At 33.8% G+C, this 25,749-nt stretch overlaps 3 protein-coding genes and 1 non-coding gene across 5 annotated transcripts; all 4 read right to left on the bottom strand.

Annotated features, from left to right (window-relative positions):
- Window positions 1-175: 175 nt before the first annotated feature.
- On the bottom strand, window positions 176-1,916 carry LOC123223614 (uncharacterized protein At4g00950-like). The gene is made up of 2 exons (XM_044646861.1): window positions 1,155-1,916; window positions 176-657 (listed from the first exon to the last, which is right to left on the bottom strand). The coding sequence occupies exons 1-2, from the start codon at window positions 1,761-1,763 to the stop codon at window positions 580-582; spliced, it is 687 nt and encodes a 228-aa protein (XP_044502796.1). The 5' UTR covers window positions 1,764-1,916; the 3' UTR covers window positions 176-579.
- A 2,064-nt stretch (window positions 1,917-3,980) lies between these two features.
- On the bottom strand, window positions 3,981-4,052 carry TRNAW-CCA. Its single transcript has one exon. It is a non-coding gene; the product is annotated as a tRNA-Trp (tRNA).
- Window positions 4,053-4,899: 847 nt separating this feature from the next.
- Window positions 4,900-9,436, bottom strand: LOC123222603 (auxin response factor 18-like). Of its 2 annotated transcripts, XM_044645455.1 has the most exons (15): window positions 8,937-9,436; window positions 8,452-8,561; window positions 8,221-8,316; window positions 8,050-8,106; window positions 7,629-7,781; window positions 7,454-7,538; window positions 7,208-7,298; window positions 6,952-7,116; window positions 6,748-6,861; window positions 6,591-6,663; window positions 6,374-6,500; window positions 5,927-6,292; window positions 5,673-5,824; window positions 5,392-5,579; window positions 4,900-5,313 (listed from the first exon to the last, which is right to left on the bottom strand). In XM_044645455.1, the coding sequence occupies exons 1-15, from the start codon at window positions 8,989-8,991 to the stop codon at window positions 5,178-5,180; spliced, it is 1,968 nt and encodes a 655-aa protein (XP_044501390.1). In that variant the 5' UTR covers window positions 8,992-9,436; the 3' UTR covers window positions 4,900-5,177. The 2 variants fall into 2 exon arrangements, with proteins under 2 accessions (XP_044501390.1, XP_044501389.1); XM_044645454.1 differs by having other exon boundaries at window positions 5,673-6,292.
- Window positions 9,437-17,566: 8,130 nt separating this feature from the next.
- Window positions 17,567-21,840, bottom strand: LOC123223779 (exportin-2-like). Its single transcript, XM_044647138.1, has 3 exons — window positions 21,711-21,840; window positions 18,656-21,619; window positions 17,567-18,100 (listed from the first exon to the last, which is right to left on the bottom strand). The coding sequence occupies exon 2, from the start codon at window positions 21,575-21,577 to the stop codon at window positions 18,656-18,658; it is 2,922 nt and encodes a 973-aa protein (XP_044503073.1). The 5' UTR covers window positions 21,578-21,619; window positions 21,711-21,840; the 3' UTR covers window positions 17,567-18,100.
- Window positions 21,841-25,749: the final 3,909 nt, after the last annotated feature.

Raw genomic sequence — 25,749 nt, 5'->3', positions numbered from 1 at the left:
TATGCCGTTTCATGTGTTGATCTTTAGCAGGTAATTGAAAACCATGATTTGAGAATTTACTTCCTTTCCTGTCCTTTCCTAGGATTTAATGTTTCAGTAACATATATGATAAGGCGTCAACTACCTGGAAGTTTGGAAAAGGGAGAGTGAAGTGGCCATGAACATTGGAGGCTAATTGAAAACCAGACAGTGGACAACTTTGCACAGTCAATTGCTCATTTGCTACTAACCGACACTGATTACAGCAACTAATTGGCCTATATGATATGAGCTTGTCCTTGTAAGTCGCTCATATGCAAGATTCATCCATATTAGCAGTGTAAAGTTATTCGTTTGAAAAATACTCAGAATGGCAAAAATAAAAAGAAAAAAACAAGGACCACTATTTAATTTTACAAGCCCAGAGAGTAGTCGCCTTCTTATTTTAGGCCCATCCAAAAAAGTTGCGGAATCCAGCTAGAGAAGCAACAGCAGCGGCGTCAAGCAGCAGTCATTTTCATTCACCACGATAATTATCACACAGCCACACAATTGTGTTACAGGTCATTAATTAACTGGCCAGCGCTATCCCATCAAAAGTCAACCAGGAAACCCATCTTTCTTCGCTTTTCTAGTCTTCCATGGAACCACTTGCTTCAAGCCCCCGTATACGGTCGCCTGCATTGTAATTTGTCAAAACGGCATTAACTTTTTTGCTCATAAATTTCTTTAGAAGGCCAAAGGATCCTCCATTTTTTGCATGATTAACGTTCAAAATTAATCACCGTCAAAACAAGTTTAGCTATGATGGAATAAGAATTTAAAAAGAAGAAAGAGGAGGTGAATATAATAAAGTCGCCATTCTCTGAACCTACTGTACGCTGTTTATTGTCGCCCCCATGCCTCGCTGCAACCCGGGACCTCTAGCATAAAAGTTTATCCGACTTCGTAAGCAAGAAAAAAAAGCATTCCTGTGGGTATTTTATTAAGACTGTTGATATGTACTAATATTCTTCATGGCATGAACAGGTTGATTCAGATAATGTGATGAAATTTTCTACATAATGCAAGTTTACAAGCAAAGGTACTAGTTTAATCACTCAAACTTGACATTTGTAATATGGAGTGAATGAAAAAAAATATTAAAAAGGATTTGGGTAGAGTCAAAAACTTACCCAGAAGTGAGACCTTGGAGCTGAAAGACTAGAAAAGCTGCCTGTTCTTCGGATACTGGTAAGGTTACTCCCTTCATCTTCTCTGCTGTATTCACTCTCTCTATCCACAGAAGATGGAAAGACGTAACTACCCCCTCCAACATCACTTTTACCTTTCTTCCACCAAGAACCAAATAACCCTTTGTCTTTGTGCCCTTTCTTACTAAGAACAATAGCACCAAGCTGACTTCTCTCAAGACTAAAACTACTCCTACGAAAGGAACCATAACACTGACCGGTAGTCAGCCTAAACGAAGAAGCCTGGATCTTAGACTTGCCCATGTAAGGACCATCAAGGACTGTAGTGGGTGAGGGTTCCATTAACGAAAGTCTAGGTGGCAGTTCTAAACACTTGTGAGGAAGATCATCTTTGGGGTTTGAGTAAGGGGTCTCAGTGGTGCATGTTTTGGGTTTACCAGGCTCTTCCTCCCAACGAAATGGGACAGAAGCTGAGGAGTAGAGCGGTGACGGTAACATTCCAGGTCTCTCAGGAGACTCCATGCTAATTGGTATGGAAAAGAAAAGCGACAACTTAGGTGTGGAGCTTAGCTGAAGCTGATCAGAATCCATGATCAAACAAAACAAAGTATGGTTGACTGGACAGGAGAGAAAGTCTTTGCACGATAACTATATAGAGGAAAGGAGAAAGATCATGACAGAGACAAAATAAGGAAGGTGAGGGGAAGTGGAGAAAGAAAGTCTTCTTGCCCCTTAATTACTCATACTTGTCACTGTCTTACTTAACCACTACATGTAAAGGCTTGGTTCCTAAAAGATCGTTACTATCCGAATCTCTATAACCCACCCAAATTAGACCAACGACAACAAGCGTGCATGTCTTTCATGGTTGAGTGGATGCCAAGTTTCTAATAGCAAATTAGTTGGATTAATCATTATTTTTAATTTCATTTAAATATTAGTTTCATGGTAATCGCGGTGATGGTGAAAGCACTAAATATATCACGAAACCAACTTAACCTACTCTCCATTTTTAATTTGAAAATAAAGAATATCAAGAGGCCGAAAACAGCAAAATCATTTCACCGCTTTTCATGGCAACAAGATTTTTTTACTTTTTGGCAACAAGATTTTAACTTGAACATGTTTTGACGAATATAGAGGCTTCATTGTTGGCAATTACGGTGCTCATGTGCACACCAGATTTTTGTAAACTGCATTGGATGCCAACTTTGTGATTGTTAAACCGTCTTGTATCAAGAATGGACTTGGTAGTCAAAGTCTTTCCTCTGTGCCACCAAACTTGCTGTAAATCGTTAACATTTTCTAAGATTAAATGGCACGGCTCTTGTGAAATGTAAGTTATACCTAGGTTTGCATACGAGTAGAACAATTCTGAAAGACGAAAGTCCTTATAATGATGATAAGGCCCTTTTAGTGCGGCTGTGCTTAAGCTTAAGCACTTTCTTTTCATATTTTGTTTTTATCTCAATGGTAATGCCATTTAGCCAAATTAGCCAACTCTTTGTGGGAAAAGCAAATGTACGAGCTAGGGAACTGTAGCCGGGCCAGATGGCTACCAAGTGCAAAAGCCAAGAGGGAAGAAAACAAAAATAAAGAAAGAAAGATTCTGTCATTTTCAGGCATGGGAAAAACGAGCCCGCCGGATGCAGTACAGTATATCCATCCATGCACCACATTTTTCCTTGGACTTTTGGGCTCTTGAGCACTTTCAGAACCGTTTTCGTCTGCCCTCTATTTCCCTTTTGATCACTACTTCTCCTTTATGCAATTTGTACATCATTAAAGACAATGAGAAATGGAGAAAAAACACTATGAATTATAATCCCTCTTTACATTAATTCATCATCAAATTTAATTGTTGAAATGGGAGGAAATAAACAACGAATTTTTCTACTATTTTGTGAAGTCAAGGATTCTTTCATTTGATTGCATGCAAGCTGCACTAAGTGGAAAGACAATTATGCATGCAATGACCAAAGAATTTTCTGAAGTCCCTGAAGTATAAAAAACCTTCTTCTTGTTCAAATCTGGTGGGGCTGGTGACAGAGTGCGGCTAGGCCAGGCCCATCAATTAGTTTAGCCCAGCAATCATATCCACCGACACCAGTTTGCTTTTCATGCATACAAATATACCCCACGTTACGGTTAGATTCGAATCAAACTTATTCAAATTCGAATTTGAGTTTAACTCAAATAAATTTGAAATGAGTCAGTTATATACAAGTTTGAGCTCAAGCTCGAGCTACTCATCAAATTTACGAACTAAAACTTTTGATGCAAAACGATGTCGTTTTGATCAATATATATTAAAACAATATCGTTTTAATAATGAACTAGTGAAAAGTTTAAGCTTGAAATGAGCTGAACCAAATTCGAGTTAAGTTCAAGCTTAGCTTCCACGAGCTCGAACTCAAACTCTACTATATGCAAATCTAGCTAAACTTGAGTTCGATTCGATTTGAATCCAACTCTGCCCACCACCAATCCTATAGTTTCATTGCTTAAGCCCAATATCAAACAACGGTCTGCTGACATAAATATGGCGAATTAAGCTCTTTAATTACGTTAAATTCATTTTCATATATAAATTGAAACCAATTCTACTTAACACATAAATATAGAAAAGCCTCTCGGTTGCAAAATGTTTACCCACTAGTCTAAGTGGGTCAATTTTCGTGTGTAGAATTTCCCCTTTGTAAAAAACATAAAAATAAATATTTGGCCCATCCATGTGCTTTAGGTTGAAATATGATTGATTTCCCTTAAATTGTGGCAAAAATTGGGCCCCAAATTTAAAAAGGGGAATGAACCCGACGTGAATCGAACACGCAACCTTCTGATCTGGAGTCAGACGCGCTACCATTGCGCCACGGATCCAGTTAATTTTTATGTATGGGATTTTATTTATAAATATATCTTATAGAACCCTTAGGACCAATCTCACTTAAAGTGAGTAAGCAATTGCATTAGTTAAAAGTTGGTAGAGACCCACCTCAAGCAAAATTAATGGAGGAAAAACGTGCGTGGTTTGTACAAGGACTTACTTAAATGGGGTTTGATTTGAAGCCATTATGAGTATCTTTGCAGGCCTAAAATGTCCTTCAAATGGCCGATGCAATTAAAACCCATTACCAACCCAGTATTATTTATCCAAAATAGGTCATAAAAATCAGAGATGTTACTTCAACAAACTATCAAGAATGGGAATAGATGCTTCTATTATGTAAAAATTAAAATAACTAGACAAACAACGATCCTCTTTATGTTCTGGACATAGTAGTTAACTTTTGACCTCCTCCTAGTGCTGAAACTTTTTGAAACAAAAAAAAGAAAAAAAACTAAAACTTAAATTCTAATGCTCCCGTATCTTGTATGTCACTGTCAAAGAGATCATACATTTCTTTTTTTTTAAGTTTCTTTCCACCCAACCTCTCCTTTTAGTAGAAGTAATCTTATTGAAAACAACCTTGGCCCCATATCTACGACAGACTTGAAAAGCAATTCCCATATCTATGCCAACTTCTTATTCTCTCCATGTCACCTTCCCCACTGATTCTTGTTTTTTCTTTCTAAAAAACTCAAAATAATTGTACCAAAACATTGCCCTCTAAAAAACTTTCTAAACTCTTTAGCTTTTTCAATAGAAAACAGTAATCTGTATGTGTCTTCCAGTGACAAGAGAATAAGGGCACGCTGCTCGTCAGGCATAAAAAAATGAATGTAGTTACAGGCCAAATGGTCACAACTTTCTACTTCCAGAAAAATCAAACGCCAACAAAGTATTCATGTATATATTTTTACAAACTGTTCTACATTAAAACCACACTAGTATTAAAAACCTCCATAAGTTTCTCTAAATTTTACCAGTACGAATCTGCTAGCTCTCCTTCATTCAAGGCTCCAGAAAGACCCCAGCAAAAGTGAACTACCACCACCTTGCTTTAAAAGTTTTTAGGAAAAAAATGTAAAATCAATAGGGTTTTTGTACATTTAGATTTCAGACTAGTTATCTGAGTCGTCCAAGCTTATAACAGTCCGCTCACCCTCTACAGATGGTACATTAAGCTTGCGTATTGGGCTCATCTTCTTCACTTCACATGAATATATGAATATCTTCTTCACCATTTTACAAAATTCCCTGCAATTGAAAAGAAATGTTCATGCTAATTTAATGGAATTTTACAATGTGCTATTGAATAGATTTGGAATCACTTACTGCCATGGATTGTCGCCTGCCAGCATCATATCACCCTCATCATTAGCAAAAACCACTTTCCATTTGTCACATGGACGAAGTTGTCCTTCAATTTCAAACATCTTCTCTAGTTCATCAATGAGATCATCGTACCCTTTCAATACAGTTAAATCAACAGCTCGTCCGACAGCAATTCCTTGCATTTTAACCTTCTCAAAATCCAATAATTTTAATTAGAACTTTAAGGCTTAAAAGATTAGAACAATCCAGTTAGAATCCAGAAATATTCCCAAATTCTCTACCTTCGTACGAGTTCTTGTGGAACTAGCTGAAGCCTGCTTGTTCTGTGTCTCTTTTGGTAATGCCTCTGGAATCACTTGCTTCAGTTCCTTCAAGGATTTTGAAAAATCTGAATTTTGGGCCTTATCAGAATCAGATGCAACCGGAATAGACCCTTCAATGCAATTGTATTCAAAAGTTAAATCAACAACTTCCTTTGCTGAAGGAGCAGCAATGTTAGAACTATGTTTCAGGTCAATTCCAAACAACCGGCAACCTGTTGAAGTCTCAGACTGCTTGCCTTTTTCCACCCAATCATTAAGTACGTCATCATGTGGACTTGATGAAAAACCAGACAGAGTAGACCATGCTGCACTGTTTTTGTCGTCATCTGCTGTACCCTGGAACAGGTTTAGAGAGACATCTAGATAAGAAGTAGGCCAAATGCTTTCAGGTGCCGCCCTTGAGCTACAGACATTACTGCCATTCAAATGATTGCTATCAAGTTCTTTCTGCCTCAGAGGCCGGACACCTTGGCTTTCAGAGCTTTGGACTTCAGCAGCACCAGCTAATTGAATTAATTCATGGGAAAGGGTTGATCCTTGATACCAAAGAGCTGAAGATGCCAAATTTGAAGAAATTTCTGCATTCAAATGATGCATCCAAGATTTAAAAGATTAGATGGAAATTCCATTGAAAAAATTCAAGGAAAGCATTTTCATACCAGAAACTGAAATGTCAATGGATCGGGGTCTCTTGCTCTTAACAGCAGGTTGAGCAACACAAGGCTCTATCTCCCAAGGAGAAACCCTCTCTGGCCTTTGAATTGTAGCTGGCTCATCCCATTGAATCTAAAAAGACACACGCAGTTGGAATAAAAACAATAAAACAACAAAACAATTATGTAACCGTTTGAACTGTAATTCAGAACCATATTCAACCTTTAATGAAAGCCATTTAGAGCCTGGCCACTGCACAGAATTATCTCCAACACTGATTATGGTGCCTGTGAACCTGAAAACAGTACCTGTAGGAAATAAGAATCGACCTCTAACCATATTAACTCTCACCGAATTTAAAAACATATTGTTGAGATACCTTCTCTCAGGAGAGTCTTCTCCCTCAAATCTCATCTTAAAATGCATGCCAACAGAAAATCTATTATTAATAGCTTCCAGGTACTTGTTTACGCTGATAATGAACTGCCTTGTCCTGGATTAGAAAACAAAGCAAAAAAGAGTCCTAAGATATATTAGTAGGGCAACAAAATAATATAATTCCAACACAGATTATAACAGGAACCTTGGCTTGTAGTATACAACAAAGCGTGTTTGAGTAGTAACAGCATGTGAAGCCGTAGCTAGCACTCCTAAATGCATACTCTGGCTGGATATCACAGATGAAGGCATGGAGCTCTGCTGACGAGCAAGACGTTGAACCCCTACTCGTAATTCCCTATTCTCACCTCTGCACACCATCATTGTAAAATGAAACCTAAGCCACAACAAAATTCATGCACCTGAATCTAATTAGTATAACAAAGTTGAAAGCCAGCTACCTCAAAAAAACAAATGCGTCTCCTGCAACCAGCCTTTTGGAGGTAACAAATGTACTCCACCCTGTAGTAAGCAAATGTCTCTTTGGATGACCTGATCACATTAATTGGGTGGAGCAGAACAGAATCAACACAACAGATATTACTTAATACATCTGACTCCAAGCTGCTATGCACTTATGTTAGCAAAGAACAAATATAACAAAACTACAGAAAGCAAACTCTGACTTGAATGTAATTTTTTATTACCTCTGAATATATGTTTGAATCGCCACTCGTACCCATGAAGATCTTTGGCAGCCAATTCCTGGGTTGGGGTTGTTTGGGTCATGTCCTAATGAAACAAAAGATGATGCAGAAGAAAAAATAAAGTAAGATGATAATATGTCCCAGAAAATAGTTGTAGTACAGTGACAGTCTTTACCAATGGAGGAAGGCATTCAGTAGCATGCTTGCGAAGAACAGAGAACCCCCCATGGGTGCTTGTATCTGAAGCTGTTAAAATCTTACAAAACGAGTGAACAGTTTGCTTCGGAGGGTCAGATGGGCAGGGATCAGGACTTGTAGGTTCACTTTGCTGTGATATTGCCATAACCAGAAACATACATCAATGCCTGTGTTCATCTAAAAAAATCAATAATACTACGGCCTATTTGGTTGCAGGTAAAACCAAGAACAAAAAATAATAATCGATAATTGCTCTAAGCTAAATATACGGGCAAAGCTTAAGCTAGTTACTCTCGTTGATTTCTGAATATAAAATAAGAATAGAATTTGGCTCAAGTTTCAATTTCCAGCAACCAAAGGAAGCAAAAATGGGACAAAAAGTAAACAGATTTACTCACATCTGCAGTTGGTAGCAAAGTGATCTGAGCATAAACTTCGTCTGTCTCTTGCTCAGCCTATAAATATAAGGAAAAGGATTGCAGATTGAAGAATCGACAAAATTGAGAAAGAAAAAGAAAGCAGAAACAAGTAGATAGTATGAGATATTAAGATAAAAAAACAATAATTACCAGTAACTGAACGTTAACAACTCGACAAAGGATCTTATAAGGAAGATCAAACAAGGGCTTTTGATGATTCAGCTCTTGATTCGTCGATGCTTCTAGCTGCAGAACTCAAAGAGTAAGATATAAATAACAAAAAATATATAGATAAATTGCAACAAGAACAAAAAATAGATCTATCATGAAACACATAAGGAGAAAATTTTGGAAATTTTACTCAAAATAAAATTTGCATACTTGTTCCAAGTGACCCTGAGGGAAGTAGAAAACTCTTTCTCCAGGTCGAGGAACTTCAACCAGTGGCCCTGCACATGCCTTCCAAAGCTCCTTATACAGATCACTGCTTCCTGTACCCAACAAATTCAAAGAAAAACTTAGAAATCCCGTAAGCTGCAGCATATAGCAACGGGTATTAGGTCCCCGATCCTAAAAACATAAAAGAATAACAAATCACAGATATGTTTTATAATTTAAGCCCAAAAAGAAAAGCTTCATTCTAATCGAGCAGAGAACCAAGTGCCCAACTTGTGCAGCAAACTACGTACGATTTCACATTCTCATTTTTTCACCGAGTTTCGTATCTTTTGTCGACAACCAGACAAAGGCTTCAAGTTCAACTTTCCCATTTTGTCACAAACAAAAAAAAATCCCATTTTTATTCTTCTTAACTTTCTCCGGGAATAAACACAGGATTTTAACTTAAAATTTCTCCAAATTGTTACCTGTTTCTACTTGAGAAACCGATGAGCCCCCAAGATGAGTGTCAACATGAGCCATCAAATAAACAACCACAGCAACGATGTCCTTTTCAATGAAACCGGTATATCACTTTACAAAATCTCAAGAAAGGAAAGAAAGAAAGAAAAGAAAAGCCCTTTAAGCAGAAGAGGGTAAACTAAACTACCCCATTAACGAAGAAAAAAAAGGCTGTAAGAGAGAAAGAAAAACAGGCTGAGAAAGAACAAGAAATATAGATCACGAAACAATAGATCACGGTTATGTATCGTATGCAAGCATAAATACAAGTAGACTAGTGTAACAGACTGTGAGGTTTCAGTTACAAAAGCAATGTGCTTTGGTAATCTCACTGCGCTTATTTCCAGGCTTATACTCAACAAACACTTGTAAGAAGCAACTTTGTGGTTTACTTGTTGCTGCTGTTGTGCACTTCTTGCTCCTAAAAACCTGAATCAGACGTTACCAAATCCCCAAAACCTCTTTTTCTCCGACTTATAATATTCTGCTGGAAGATTCTCTCTCTTATAGGTTTTTTTTTTTTTTTTCGGTTTGACTTTTATAATAATGGAGGAATCTGTTTTTATTTTATATTAAAAAAAATTTAAAAACAATATACCAAATTTAAATGACAGATTTTTTATTTTTAAATTTAAAAAATAATTTTTTATTCTTTAAAATTTTAAAAATATTTATATTATTTTCTCTAAATATTATAATAAAAATATTAATACTTTTTATTTTATCATTAAAAGTTTAAAATATTACGATAGGATGATATTTTCACTTAAAACATTTTTAAAATTATCGTGTTTAGTTTTGAAAATAATTTTAATTTTAATTTTAAATATATAACATTTAGATTTCTAATTTGATATAATTTTTTTTTTTTACGTCTAATATTAAAAGATATATTAGAATTATAAAATTAAAAAACTAAGATTTTTTAATCTCAAAAAACATTAAAAATTTATATTACCGCTTTTAATATTTTTTAAAATTATGTTTAATTTATATTTATATAATTATACTATCACTCACATATTCATCAATATATATAATTTTTTTGTTATTTTTAATTAAAATTAATATATAATAATATAAACAATTATTTAATAAAATTTTGAAAACAAAACTTTATTTAGTTCAAGAGTTTTTTTATCTTTTTAATAATTTTACAAAAAAACAACTTATTTTTTAAACAAACTTAATAGTAAAGTCTTAAAAATTGGATCAAAGCACGAACTATTTTGAGTATTAATTTTGGTCAAACCGTTTTGACTGATCAATTTAATTGGATTTTTAGTTTTATGTTAAAATATAAAAAAATTATATCTGATTATATGTTCTTTATACACTAAAATTTAATTTATACATAATTTTCAATTTAAACCCTGCAAAATATGTATTGAAATACTATTATAAGTTAATTATATAACATAATATTTCTAATAAATTTTAATTATAAATAATTAGAATTATATTCACGGTAGTTAATTATCTAAAACTTTTTATGACAATTTGACGATATTTGAACTTGAAGAATTATGCAGAATTATTGATGAACTTGAACCTATAGGGAAGAGCCAAACTTGGATAACAACAATTTGGAGAAAAATTCCACTATGAACGGCATCGACAACATATGAGAAGAACAGACAATGTTGTGGGAAGTTCGTTGGTTGGTTTTAGTTTTGCAACAACAATGGCAACAGAAAAGGGCTAGAGCAATGACTAAAGCACCAGTGACAATGTAAAAAGATTAGAGCACCATCAACAACGTAGGCGAACTAGAGTACTAATGATAATGCATAAGGGTTGGAGCAACAACAGCAAAGCAAGGAAGGGTTGGAGAAACAACAGCAAAGCAAGGAAGGGTTGGAAACGCGATGGCGCACTATCATGTTTTGATCAAGGTTTGCAAAAAAAAATAATTTAACTATATATTCATAATTTTAATGTATCAGAGTTTTGTTTGAATCAGACTAGATAGTGAATCAACAATGAACCATCCGTCCAACCACAGTTCAGTCTGAACAATTAAAGAAAATGGTTATTCCAATCTAGAAAATCATTGAAGTTATTAGTTCATGATCTGATTCAATTTTTCAACCCTTGTTTAATAGACTACAAAAATGAGTTTTAAAACTTAAAGAATGCGCACATCAATTTATAAAACTTTGGGTGGGACATAGTTGTTCGGCCTTATTTTTACTTCTATAGTTTTATCTTTGCCAGGAATGACAATGTCGCGCAATGGAACTTGCCTTGTCAAGGGCAACGATCACATCCCTCTTTCCAGAATATTTCATAATTTTGTATGTAATTATTATTCCTAGAAATTTTCATTTATTAGTGAAATTATGAAAAATCCAATTTATTGGTCAGAAGAAAGCCCTCCTCAGACCAGCACCTTTTCTTTGGAACTGTTTTAATTATATTAAATAGGTTAAATTTTAAATTTAATCATCAATTTTATAATTATTATATTAAATAAATAAATTAAATTTTGATTTTAACAAATACCCAATTGAATCTTTTACCCAAAATCTCCTTATTAGAAATCAAAACCCACGATCATCTACCTTTTAAGGTATGAAAATTCTAATTTTACTCTGGACATTTTTGCGTCAGACATAGGGATCAGTATCACGGGACTACCGTACATCACTCTGTAGAAAGTGAATAGCTGCCTGCCGTCTGATAAAGGCGGCGAGGCCAGCAGATGACTGATCATAATCCATCACATCACAAACCACGTCCCGATGTTTAAGTGTTACATTGGCAAACGTAATGACTCAATGATTCACGGAGTCGAGCTCCGTTTTCTGCCGTTATCACTTTTTCTTTTCTTTAACCAGTATCCTTTTTTGTCTGCATCGTGGCAGGCAATCTTGTTGGCTCGTCTAAACCCGGCAGAGAATATTTGGTCTTATTTTGTTTATATTTAATTCGTTTAATTTTATTTATATAACTTTTTTGGTCTTCGTATTTTGAAAGTTTGTATTTTACACGTGTTCTACCTTACTGTTCGGGACCACCCGGAAACATGGCGTTTAAGTTGATTTTGAAGCCCATGACGCCTTGATATTGAGTGGAACGCACGCGCCTCAGCTGGGAAACTCTATCTTGCGTACAGGTTATTGTCCTTGTGCGCAGCTTCTGAATATTGTCAGCGACATTTTTTATCTTTTATTCAATTGAATCCGACAATATCTATCTAATTTTAAATTTTCTCATTTATATCCTTAATATTACAAAAAAATAAACACAATTGACTCGAATTGGTTGGACAAATTTATCCAATGAAGCCATTCATCTTCTTCGTCTTATCTCTTAGCTACCTGTGACAAGACCACAAGTTTGAACATATCATCAGCAGATTGACTATAATGAAATCAAAATAATAAATTATTTATAAATAAAAAATATTGTTTTGAATTGAACGGTGGTAGTTGCATGGATCTGAAATGGAAAGTGTAGGGCAGTGCGTTGATGAGGAGCGTGGGGTTTTACATAAACTTGTGTTTCAGTGTTGTGGGCATGCTGATTAGTTAGGTGGACCATCTTACACGTCATACTGCCAACCACATTAAGCATAGCCACGTGGTGAGGCTGTTTTCGTCAAGACCCAACGTTCCGTTGCCAACTTCTTAAATTGTAAAAAATTTGTGGATGGAAGGAAATATCTAATTCAAATAAATAAAATATTATAATAATTTTCTTTGATCCCAGTTGAAAAAATTAAAAATTAATATTTTATTTTGTTGGGTTAGCTTTTTGTATGCATGGGACTACGAAATCATTTAATTTGTTTATGGTTTTTGGTATAATATCATTGGTTTGAGAAGAATGGAATATGTTATAAAATAATAATAATAATAATAACAAAGGTAATGGAGAGCACTAAATTATTTGAAAATGCCCAAACTTCATTTGTATAAATAAAATATGAGGCAATTTCATATTTCTCTTAAGTTTTGTAAATGTTATATTACCTACATGAATTATCTTACTTTATAATAATTAATTAATTTTGTCTGTTTTTTATTTGAATGTCACTTTTTCACCCTCAAATTATAAATATGATACTTTCTCATTTTTCATTTATATATTTTTGTCAACTTTATTTACAAAAAGATATTTTCATAATTTTTATTATCTAATTTAAATCTTAATTGTAATTATCTTTTTCTTTTTGTTCTTTCTTTTTTTATAGGAACAACTTCCCTTGTTATCACTACGCACAACACAAACTTATACATTATAACTAGTGACCTCATCACCCCTCTTCTCCCACCACTCCGGCTAAGATTAGGGCTCCAATGTGTTTGTTTTTTGGGTTTTTGTTGTTTTGATGAAATGGTGGAGAGTGTTTGGTTAATAATAAGGATGTGTGGGAATTAAAGAGAAATTTTGTCATTTAAACTTTGAGAAGTTTTTTTTTCTGGTTTGGGGTGTGAAAAAGTTTTTTTTTTTTTTGGGGTCAAAATTCAGCGTGATGCGCTTGTTTCTAACTTTATAATTTACTTGAGTTTGGAGAACCAAACCCTAAAATTTAGGTTTGAATGTTTTCTCAAAGTTTGTGTAATGAAACAGAGGATTTTTCTTTCTTTTTTGGACATGGGTTTCCCTATTTTTTGGATGTTTAAAATAATGTGAATTCAATAAAAAATTATTTGTATAATTTTTATTACAAATTACGATATATTATCATATGATTTGATGTAATTGGTAACTCTTTTTATCTATAAAAAATGAGAACAAATTGGATAACATCAAAGTGGAGATGGGTATATCCTTTGTTGACATGAACATTAAAAGAAGGGTGTGTGCAATTGCATGTGAGAGAAACGGCTCTCTCTTGGTTGCCTTTTGAATTAAAAACCATAAGAAAATAAATAAATAAATCACCCCATTATTAAGGTATGATTTAGTCTTAAAATAAATTAATCAAAGTGTAACATGGACCGCTCCTTTGAAGCAGCATAAATCAGTTTCATTGTTGTACCATAATGTAAGTGCACCACGGATGAGAATATTTATATTTTACACAAAATTAAATAAAAAGCCCAGCAGCGAAGTGGAATCCAAATCATTGCCCTAATCTATCTATCTTTCATTCAGTTTAATAGGTTCCTTCCTCTAATCTAATCTTAAGCAGCAACCAAATTGACATCAAACTTCTAGAATTATAATCATTTTTAATGTAACATCAAATCATTACATGTGAATTTTACCCCCTCAAGGCAGCAGAAGTTCAAATAACAAGCCAGCTGACCACCTTTTTATATTAATATATTTGGAGGCGGAGGTTGGATTTGAGTCAGTCTTCTTAACAATGTACTGCTTCTTTCTTAGATGTATTATAGATTTTTAAACTTCTTGTAAGGAAAAACAGCGTAGTTAACAAGAGAAGCAACATACCAATCACATTGAGTTCCGTATATTATAATAGAGGCCAAAACACTTTATCCCAATTAAGTTGTAGTGAAAACTTAAAATAATTTCTTTTAATTGTTAAAGATTTAAATATTTATTCATGAGTTAAATTTTGTTAAAAAATTTAATTAGGGTAAAGGGTAAAATCATTATTTACTATAAAAATTTTACTATATTTTCATTTTCAGGTTTAAAAATTTTACAATTTTTTTTCATCTAAAGTTTTAAAAAAGATGATTTATCCCTTAAGTTTTTTCTTTTCTCTCCATGACGATTCACCAATCTCTGACAGTCAGACATCCTACCTCCTATTTTATCTCTCCCTCCTGGCTCTCTCCCTTAACTTGCCAACTGTTGTTTACCAAGACTCAAACGAAGATAACTGGCCTCCCTCTGATAGACAAAGAGAATTTCTTTGTCTCGTCTTGGCTAATGATAGTCAACAAGGCAAGCAAGAGACTAAGAGGAAAAGATAAAATGAGAGGAAGGATGGTTGGTAGCTGGAGGTTGGCGAATCATCGTCGGAGAGAAAGGAAAAAACCATATAATATAAATGTTTTTTAAACTTTGGGTAAAAGAAAAATTATGAGATATTTAAATATAAGAGTAAAAATGTAATAAAACTAACAGTTTTACCTCTTATCCTAATTGAATTTTTTAACAAAATTTGATTTATAAATAAGTGTTTAAATTTAAAAAAATGAAAGAAAATCACTTTAGATTTTTACTATACTCTTTGGCTTACAATATACCCGCATGATCCTCTATCAAAGATGGTTTCACAGCCAAACAATATTAATACATCAGGGTTACGACGTGTCTGTTTAAGCAGTCCCAGTTGATCCATGGAGCAGTAGTTTGACCAAGTCAAGGCCCAAGCAGATGTAAAAGGATTGATCAAGATAGGGGTTGAGGTGAAGGCTAAGTTGTAGTGGCATCATAATAAAAATAAAAGTGAGATGTTTGGTAGTACAATTACAATACCCCCCATGTGGACATCAATTCAGTTTCTGTTTCTTTCTCCTGTCCTTCACCCTTTGCACTCATCAATTCATGTGCCTTCTCTCCCCTGCCCTACCCTTTTATTACTTATTTATTCTGAGGTAGAAATTCATGTGAAAAGAAAACAACCATGAGAGATGGGTTCGTTGTGATTGTCACTTTCAGTTACTGTTTATATCCTTCCTGTAATATTTGTTAATACTAATTTCTGATACCTAAATCTTGTAATTTATTATTATTTCTTCTAAGAACCTTTGTTAGGATTTGTTGTCCTAATCTAACCTAAGCCTATTGAGTGATCGAGAGTGTAAACTTGAAAGCTATATAACATATATTATAAGAAAGGTCAAAAGACTTATTCCCATTTAGGGTGTGTTTGGTTGGGGAAATTTATTATTACCTTGGTAATCTATCTTTTATTTCCTTGTTTGGTTTGTCAGTGATTACAGTAATCTTCTATTATCAATGCTGATTTATATGATAATCTGATTACCATTTTCACCTTAAGTTTTAAAGATAATTTTAGTTTATTATAATTTATTTATTTATTAATAGATAAAAATAAATTTATTAATTAATATTTATAATTTAGTTTATAAAGTAATAATACCCATAATATAATCTATCTTTATCTGTTAAGTAATCAAACATTGACCAAACCAAACGCCTCCTTAAGGTTAAAATGATTCCCCAATATTATATCAGTAATATCAATATAAATAAAATTATATCTTATTCTCTTTTTTTTAATTAAAAAATTAATAATTTTTCTTTGTCTTAAAGTTTAATAAATTGTATTTTTCTTTATACTAGGGTTTATTTTTGTTAATCGAGATTGGTTTTCATCCCATTTTTTTTCTTTATCATTAATGATGATGATACCTGATGAGACCTAGTAAAGCCCCGATTGACAACAAATTAAAAACAAAGAAGCGAAATCAACAAATTTTTTCTAAATTTATTGGTATTTTAGTCTGATTAACTTTATTTTTTATTGATTCGGTTTTAGACAAAGACAAATCACGCTATAAAAGCTTTGTTTGAAATCAATTATATAAAAAACACCAACAAATCTTGAGAAGCTTCATTGATTTGATTTCTTTTATCTTTGATCCATTGTCGACCAAGGGTTTCGTTGGCTTCATCGGACATCATTCATTAACTGGGACAGGACAGCAGTTGAAGAGATAACCCCACATGAATTAATTGTTTATAATTTAAAACTGAATAAGGGTAGGGAAGGGAAGGGAAGGGATTTTGGTACATTTGTCCGTACAAATCATGACACACTTTTGACCAAATTTGCCACTGATAAGGTCAGGAATCTGGAGATCCATTGGCCTACCATTACATTTAGTTGTTTTCAGAAATAGTAAGGCCCAATTCACGTTACCTTTGCACAATTAAGAAGAAAAGTAGTTAAACCATACATGGAACAAAAACAATGGAAGCAAATTTGTAGCTGCAAAATATTACTGGCTAACAAAGCGCAGTCAGAAATAATAAATAGTGAAACAGAGAGTAGATAAGTGATATGAATGTGTGAGGATTGGTCAATTGTACATTGTAATTGGACTAGTAAGTTCAGTGCTAAAATTAGGTAACTAATTTTGGTGGGTGAGGGGACCAGATATAAACCGGGAGAATGACATCAGACATAGTTTTTCAATGAGCATGATTATCTCTGTACCAATATATATATATATTAAGCATCCTGCAGCGAACCCAAATATGCTAACAAAAATATTTATATTGTTAGTCATTTAGGTTGCCTTTTCACTTGTAAATGCGTTGCATGCATGAATTTGATTAGCGGGTTAACATGAACTTGATATTTTATTATAAGTTAACAAACTTTGTATTATAATGGTAAAAATATCAACCTTAACCATCTGAACAAAAATAGGAAAGGTCCAAGACAATGATGGGTATTGGGCTTGCCTTTATAAGTGGCTCAGGAAACTGTATCTAAGTCGAGCCCAATTAATTCAGGGTCCAGTTATGTCTCTAATGGCTTGTGGGGTATGCAAGTCTTCTGATAAATTTATAAACAATTGATTTAGTGCATGTGGAAATGATATTTAGCCTAATCAAAATGTTCTCTAATTTCTTTATTTGAGGTCTTTCCATAAGCAAGATGTTAGCAGGCCATAGGCGTGACGCCACACAAATATAATCATGAATTCTTGCAAAAGCTTCAAGCAAAATTCTTACACGAAACTTTTTGTTCAGCAGAAAAAATAACTACAAGTTCAGTCCAAATTACCGAACTGCTTTGCACAGTGACAACATAGTGCATGATCTTAAGAACTTTTAAATAAATAAAGAAAAAGGGGGCAGTTTAACCTACAAATTTTTTGACTGGATCATAGATCTATATTTCATAAAACATGCTCGCTGAACAAGACTCACAAACTGTGACAATAGAATGGGGCATATTTACCCCGGAACACAATTAACCACACAGCAGAATGACCATCTGCTGCCCATGCAAGGATAACTTGGAGAGCAACGGTAACAACAGACTCCCACCATTCTGATCCTCAGAAATTGCAAAAATGGAAGGTTAATTCTTGACAATGTTCAGTTACATGGTATAAAGTACTGTCACCTTACAAATGTGAGCTGATCAAAACTTGATGAAACAAACGCACAAATGGAGCTTTTATGCAGAAAAATACCCTGAAAAGTCGTGCAGAAAAATATCCTGAAAAGTGGTGCAAACAAATGATTAGATGATATATTTTAGATTGCAAACCAACATCTAAGGACAAAAAAAATAAATAAATAAAAAGAAAAGAAACTTATATAAACAATTTGAGAATCAAAGGGCAATGTCCATTCAGCTAAAACACTGGCATGTGATGGGCCAGAGAGCAAATTATTACATATATATTGACTTGCCTCAAAATCTATGAATGAATTTCGTGAAAGATATGAGATGCCTAACAAGCAAATAGACACTTTACTATACATCACAGGTGTCTCAGCCCACTGGAAGCTCATATTTCCAACGGAGGCAACACCGATTGATACAAGTCATATTGCTTGTAGAAAGAAACACAAACAATACGCAGGCACAGAAAAGTATAACACAACTTTTAAAATTAAACTGATATGATAAAATTGAATAACCTAAACACTTCTTTTCAGCATAGGGAACAATGTATTAATTTGGCTGACAGATAAAGCAGAGTTTTCAATCTGAGAAACAATACTGATGACAAAGAAGTGAAACAATGACAAAGCGGAAAAAACATACTCAAACTATAGGGCAATTGTAAGTGTTGCAAAGTTGAAGCAATGTTGTCTGATTTGCAGCCTCTAGATTTTCACTGATGATCTGGGGATACCTCCCAGGGGAAGTGGCAGAGCATCTTGCCAACGATGCTACTAGGAATTCCTTTGGATCCCTTATATCCTTTAAAGGATCCTCTTCTTTCTTCCCAGCATTGAAAAGGCTAACAAATGCAGCTGTATAACCCACATTTTCAGCAATATCTGGCATTTCAGGTTCCTCTTCAACTCTTTCCTCCTCTGGCCGCGAAAGAAGGCTAACAATGCTGTCCAGCATCTTCCCCCAGAGTCTTAGAGCAGCACCATCCAAAAAGACAGGAGATTCACAGATGAGTCTGGTTGAAGCAACAGCAGTCAACTTAACTTCAATGGAGCCTGTGATCAACTTAAGATTTGGTATCCAAAACTGCTCTACAATTACTAAAAATACGTCAGGCTGAACAGCATTCATTGTATTGACAAGGTTTGCAAAACCATGCTTGATAAGAAACAGTGACATAAAAATCAGAAAGGACTTGATAAATTTGATTGTCCGATTCTTCTGGAGGCGTGTAAAAAGGGCATTCCAGATGTGAACAATGTATGAAGAAATGGCATTATATTCAAGACACTCAATAACAGTGTTTAGCACATAAAAGCCTTGTTCATCAGTGCTTGGGGATGCCACAAGCATGTTGAATATCCCAAGCACCTGGCTCAACCTGCCTTCTTGGATGATTTCATGAGGTACCTTCTGAAGGAAGGCCTGAAGCAAACGCACAAGAGCTGGAACATTTGAAGATCTCTTCCAGGATTCAGGCAGAAGGAGAAGCTTAAAAATCTCCATGTAGTTTGCGGCAACAGGTGGCCTATTCAACTCAACAAGCTGAGCCAACAGCTGGAATGCATACGGCAAGAACTCAATCACATCATTTTGCAAAATCATCTGGAGGCTGGGCAGAATGCTAGCTTCAAAAGCTGTTATGAGAGAGGGATCCCTCTGGCATGCCCGTCTGACAAGAACAGCTACTGACTCAAAGAGATAATGATTAAAAATTGGATTTTTTGGATTTTTGCAAATTTCATTCAGAATAGTCGTCAAACCAGAAATGCAGGGTCCAGCAACCTCACTGGAAATCTCTGCAACCCCAAGAGTCCGCATTATACACTTCATTATGTACTGATTCTCCTCAGATTCCGGAAACTTCAGAGCATTAAAAAGGTTGGTCATCAGCACTGGAAGATATGGAGTTATATCCGCTGAATTGTACCTTGCTCCTCCCCCCTCATCCTTGACCAGCAAGAGTTTTTCTATACAACTAGCAGCATAAGAATGAACCACATTTGACTCTGCACCAAGGAACTGAACCAAGTCCGGAAACAATTGAAATGCATGGAGCTTTGGTATCTGACTTCTAAACATTGTAAAGAATTTAAGAGCACCAGCTTTAAGCATCGGAAATGCATTCACATCCTGATTTTGCAACTCTGGAACAATAACTGATGTAAAGAAGCCCTGAACATCAACAAGATCAGTCGAAACAGAAGTGCCCCCAGCCTTCTTCGTGGCAAGTGAGACAACTAAATATATGGCACAATCCTTGTCCTTCCAATTTACAACAGGGTTAGCACCAAATGAGCTTAATAGATTCTGTACTTGAACTGAAACTATTTCCATTACCTTTTGCTTATAATGTGTTGCAACACCTTTAAGTAGTTCACATGCAATCCTCCTTCTAGTATCAACATCACTACCCTCCATATCCCTCCTAATAAACTCAACATAATTCATCTCAAAAAGCTCTTCATCCTCATCTCTCAACCTCACATTTGGAATCACAATACTCTGACAAATCTGAGGTATAACTCCTTCACCAGAAAACAATGTGTGGTGCACGCTTGTACTCACAGCAGTCAAAAACTTAATTGCTGTAACAGCTAATGTATCACGACTAGAAGACTGTGACACACTCCCTAATAAAGTCCAGACAGCAAGAGCAAAATCATTTAAGTAACCCTGGAACTCTTCCTCGTTAATTTTCATATAAAGACTGATATTCTCACACACTGCAGCCCTAAGCTCATCAACCACGCCAAGTCCATCACCACTACTCTCAAGTGTAGGATAATTTGTTGTTAGATATTTCTTGAATTCACTCATCCACTCACTCATATGATCCTCAAAAAACTCAGGCAACTCTTGGTAATTCAGCGAATAAAATATCCTACAGCTCAATCTTTGAGACTCTAAAAGCAACTTAAGAGTTGCAGCCGCCCCAACAGAACTTGCAGTTGAATCAATTAATGCAGCAGTTTTAAGAAATATTTCTAATAATGGAGCGGCAAAATTATCGAGACAGTATTTCAAATCTAATAAAAGGTCATTTGTTTTGTATTGGTATCGAAATTTCTTAAAAATAGAGTTTGCAGTTCCGAGAATACCGTTGACGGAAACGTAATCGTTGGATTCAGACGCTTTTCTGAGATTGGCGACGAGTTCGGGAAGTAAAGTGGGCCAAAATTTGGGAAAATCGTGCTTGCCGATGATGGCTAGGGCCTCGCTGAGCTGACTCTGAATTCGCGGCGTCGAAGTGAGCATTAGAGTCACGATTAGGGCTTTGATTTGCTCCTTCTCAGGATCCAGTATTGCAGTGAGAGTGGAGCCAGAGTCAGAGGAAGGGGCCCAGCGAGACCGTAGGTGGTTCTTGAAGTTGACAGCGGCGGCTTGGCGAATCTGTTCATCGACTGTTGGCTCAGCTACCAAGCGGAGAACTGCGAGACCGTAGTTGGGCCTTTCCGAGGCTTCAGCCAAAGATTGTTCTGCGGCGCGGCGCGGCTCGGGGGACGGAGACAGCGTGTGGAGGAAGCATTGAGAAAGGTTCTGGAGAGTTTCTGGATTCCACTCCATTCCGATGATTAACGTGAGTGGTTTTACGATTTTCGAATGTCTCTGATTCGAAGGGTTTTGAGAAAATAAGTTTAAAATTTTTTAAATCAGAAATGCTGAGCTGGGAAGGAAGCCAACTGCCAAACCAGCTAACCTGAGACTGACTGAGATTGACTGCTGAGGCGGACCCTCGTTACAGTCGGCTGTTGCTAATAGGCCGGAAAAGTTTTCCAGATCGTTTTTGTGATGTACGGTAGTTTTCTTGATGTAAGTGGGTGGGCTTCAATGAAATTAAACGGGGGGAAATTGAAATTTTTATCTTTACTGTAATTCGTGTATATATAAATATCACTCATTTTAAAATTTAAACTAATATATCATGATAGTATCTACTTTTCTAAAATATCTTATCTATTTTTATACAAAGATTCTTTTTTTTATGTAATTTTTTTCTTTTTTTTTTTTCTTTCAAATGATAAAAGAATCACGTAAAAACTAAAATAAATACTTAAAAAACAAAAAAAGAATAAAAAAAACTAAAAAAAATAGATTTGAGATTAAGAATCCATAACTTAAAAAAAAGTAAAAAAGTTGGTCGAAAATCACCACCTTTCTTATTATATTATATTTTAATAATATAATATAATTAATAAAAAGAAGGGTTGCGTTGCCGCCAACCCTTACAAATAAATAAAGGGTTGGCTTTTAAATTTATTTTTAATTTTTCCTTAAATTTAGAAGCCAACCTCTTATATTTACCGCCAACCCCCTTTCCAAATTTTTCTCGTCAAAATCAATTTTCTAATAATTTTTTTTATTTTTAAGATTATTACACTAATAATTTCCTGTAAATTAATTTATTTTTTGTAAAATTCTTCTATAATAAAAATTATTATCTTATGCTTCTGCAATAAAAATTATTCTCTAATGTTTCTGTAAATTTTTTTTTGTAAGATTCTGTAATTCATTTTTGTTTGATTCTTCAGATATATATATATATTGATGTATTATTTATATATTCAATATCAAGTACACATAAATATAAATTTTGTTTTAAATATTGATACTAAATATTTATAATTTTCTCTCTTTACAGTGCATTAAAAATAAGTAATACTGAAAACTTAGTTTTGGTTTCTCAAGGTTGAAGATAAGACAATTGAGGTATTCTATCATATAAAGTGGTAAAAATGTTTAGAGTGTAAAAAGTGTAGTATAAATGTATACGTGGGTCCAAATGAGGGTAAAAATTTCAATTTCCCAATGATGAGGAAGAGACACAGTAACAATCTTGTTTGGTTGGTGTATTCTAAGAAAACATGAACACATGGTACAATCACTATTTGGAATTTTTTAGAAATTGTATTTTAGTTTTGAGTTTTTTTTTTTAATTATAATTCAAAATTATAATAATATGAATTTAAATTAAATAAATTATTCTTAAATCTAAAATTAATTATAAAACAAAAAGATTTGACAAAATAACAAAGTAAAATCACTTTTATCACTCGCATCTTAATTTCGTTAGAGAGTTTTTAAAATTAGTTTTGAAAGTAGAATAAGTGTTAGATCGAGATTTTGACTATATTTATAGAGCAATGTTATATAAATACATGATATGTATAATTTTATATACAAACAATGATATATCGTTATATAATTTAATAATTTTAAATTAGAGATAAAATAATATTTAATTATATGATGATATATCATTATTTGTGTACATAATTTTATTGATATCCATATAATGCATAGAAAGTTGGCTAATGTGTATAGGCCCAACAAAATTATGTTATTTTAATTAATTTTCCAATAAAATGGTAACAATAACTATAGATATTTTTTAAAAGAAAAAACTTTTAAAATTTATTATTAAATAAATAAAGCTTTTAAAATTATTTTATTGAAAAGATAAATAAAATCATCGCAATAATGTTTATTCACATCCTTCGATTTAAAAAAAAAAATGTTGTGCTTTGATACCCTAACTTAGTATTGTTCATAAAGAATTGAAATTTTACCCTGAAAATGTGTCTTCAAATAATAATTTACATTTGTGAGTGTGATTATATGGTATAATTTTCCGTAATATGCTTGGATTTCCAAGAAATGCCCCTCTCATTTGGGCGTAAATTGTAGCAACACGATTGGTCATAGTCCATTATATGTCTGCTAACCTGTAAAAGAACTGTCGGCTAGTATTAGTAGACAAATACCGTGACTGATTTCGACCCAACTCAATAGAAAGGAGAGCTGGAGATAAGGCTGGCCTATTCTGCCGGGCTCAGGCTTATGTTAGCATCACGGTAAACTGGAAAGGCACTGACACTCCAGAGAAGTGACAACAGTACGCCTAAAATCTACGGTGTACACGAATCTATCTACTCTCTCGCACACGCCGGCTCATAAAAGAGTTTCCATTCTGAAAGAAATAGTGTAAAGTACAAGAAAAAGTAAACTTCCATGGCCTTTCGATGTTAAATCAGTTGAAATTTGACAGGGGCTATCTGGAATTTTGTAAGTTCGTTTTTGCTTATATTTGGTAGTATTATGATAGTGGCACCAAACATAAGTTGTAACTGGGACAGGATGCCAGATCTTCCTGTTTCCTCATTGTGTTGTGCTTGAGCGCTAGGATTACGCTACAATTTGCCATATCCATGACCCTTACAAAATAATCGGCCGTTTTTGGCCCTCCGAATTTCCTATAAACTTACGTGTTCACATTTATGATTCCTTTTTTCAGAAATATGATTAATTTGCTTCTTGTTGATAGATTTCTCCTTGTATAGGTAAATATCCGACCCGACCTGATTTGAACAAACCAACCCGATGCATGTTATGGAAAAAAATAAAAACAGTTTTAGTTATTCAGGTGGAAACTGAGAGCTGCAATAAGAAACCTGCCATTCAAATCCCGTTTCACATTTCTTTATTTGTCTAGAATAAAATAAAACAAATGTCGGCTATCTCATAGTCAAAAAGATTTTTTAATGTAAGGTGTCATTAGGATAATCAACAAGAAGGCCCATTTTATTTGATAATTTATATTTCACATCCTTTGCAAAAGATGACAATACATGGCCTCCTCGAATTCCATTGAATTATTATCATCCGATTTTGCTTTTAGCCGACATATTGTCCATGCCTAGAACCTAAATTCAAAGTAAGAATTTAATCGGAAACGTAGAAAAGACTATTTGTTCTTTCATATGAAATTAGTAGTTTTGTTCTAGAGATTAACACTTACAAAAAAACAAGTACAAACAAGTCAAACTGAACGAAATATTATTTGATTTGAAGTCAATTAGATAGATTTGTTGAATAAATAGAATTTCAATTCGAATTCAAAACAAAAACGATTAGCTTGGGTTTAACTTAAAAACTTATATTTTAATCAATTTTTAAAAAATAATTAATATATTTATCAATTAAATTATTATATTCTAAGCCAACATATAATTTTTTACCATTATATGAGAATGATTTAAAATATTTAAAAATTTATTGATATTTTATTCGAACTTAACATTAAACTTACAAACTCATTAAACTAGCCAACGTAAATAGCTTAGGGTTATCGATCATCAAGTGATAACCCTTATTAGAGTATAATATTATCCAACGGGCTCTCGAATAACGGGCTAAAGTTATTTTACCTAAAATAGTTTACCGTACCATAATTTTACAGAGTAAATGTAAGACATGTTAGTTGGTTGATGAAAAAGAATTGCATATAAGGGATAAATTATTATTTAAAATATATGAAGGTTAACATATCTATTTGATGATATCCATTTAAAAAAAAAAAAAGCTACAATATATAGATTCATTAAGTCAACAATATCAAATTTAAACAAAAATATATTTGTATATCTCCTCAACTTTTCTGTAAAATAATTAAATTATATAGTAACCAAAAATTAGAAGAATTTTACATTTCTCAAGAATGTATTCCAAATTCCAACTTTGTATAAATATTCTTCATTAATAAATTACATGGATATATCACTTGTTACATTTAATTTACAGCCTCTTTGAGCGTATAAATTTCACATATATTATCAACCAAAATTAAGCTATTAAAATCAAGTAAATGGCAGTTTTATTGGGAAACCCATGAACTTGTATAGATGAAAGATAACAAATAAAGCAGGAATAAAATTATGTATATATATTTTAAATATATA

Source organism: Mangifera indica, chromosome 8 (assembly GCF_011075055.1).
Source record: "Mangifera indica cultivar Alphonso chromosome 8, CATAS_Mindica_2.1, whole genome shotgun sequence".
NCBI classification, from domain to species: Eukaryota; Viridiplantae; Streptophyta; class Magnoliopsida; order Sapindales; family Anacardiaceae; genus Mangifera; species Mangifera indica.
The sequence above is the reverse complement of the archived record's forward strand: the minus strand, read 5'-3'. Positions and strand labels throughout refer to the sequence as shown.

Bases quoted from the DNA above. Each gene is read 5' to 3' on its own strand.
- LOC123223614 (XM_044646861.1), bottom strand. From the start codon at position 1,763: ATGGATTCTGATCAGCTTCAGCTAAGCTCCACACCTAAGTTGTCGCTT. The intron at 658-1,154 runs GTAAGTTTTTGA...ATTACAATGCAG, and splicing joins CTCCAAGGTCTCACTTCTGG to GCGACCGTATACGGGGGCTT.
- LOC123222603 (XM_044645454.1), bottom strand. From the start codon at position 8,991: ATGGCTCATGTTGACACTCATCTTGGGGGCTCATCGGTTTCTCAAGTA. The intron at 7,117-7,207 runs GTAGCTGGCTTT...GATGGTGTGCAG, and splicing joins GACGCATTTGTTTTTTTGAG to AGGTGAGAATAGGGAATTAC. The intron at 5,314-5,391 runs GTAAGTGATTCC...TTTCAATTGCAG, and splicing joins GCAGGCGACAATCCATGGCA to GGAATTTTGTAAAATGGTGA.
- LOC123223779 (XM_044647138.1), bottom strand. From the start codon at position 21,577: ATGGAGTGGAATCCAGAAACTCTCCAGAACCTTTCTCAATGCTTCCTC.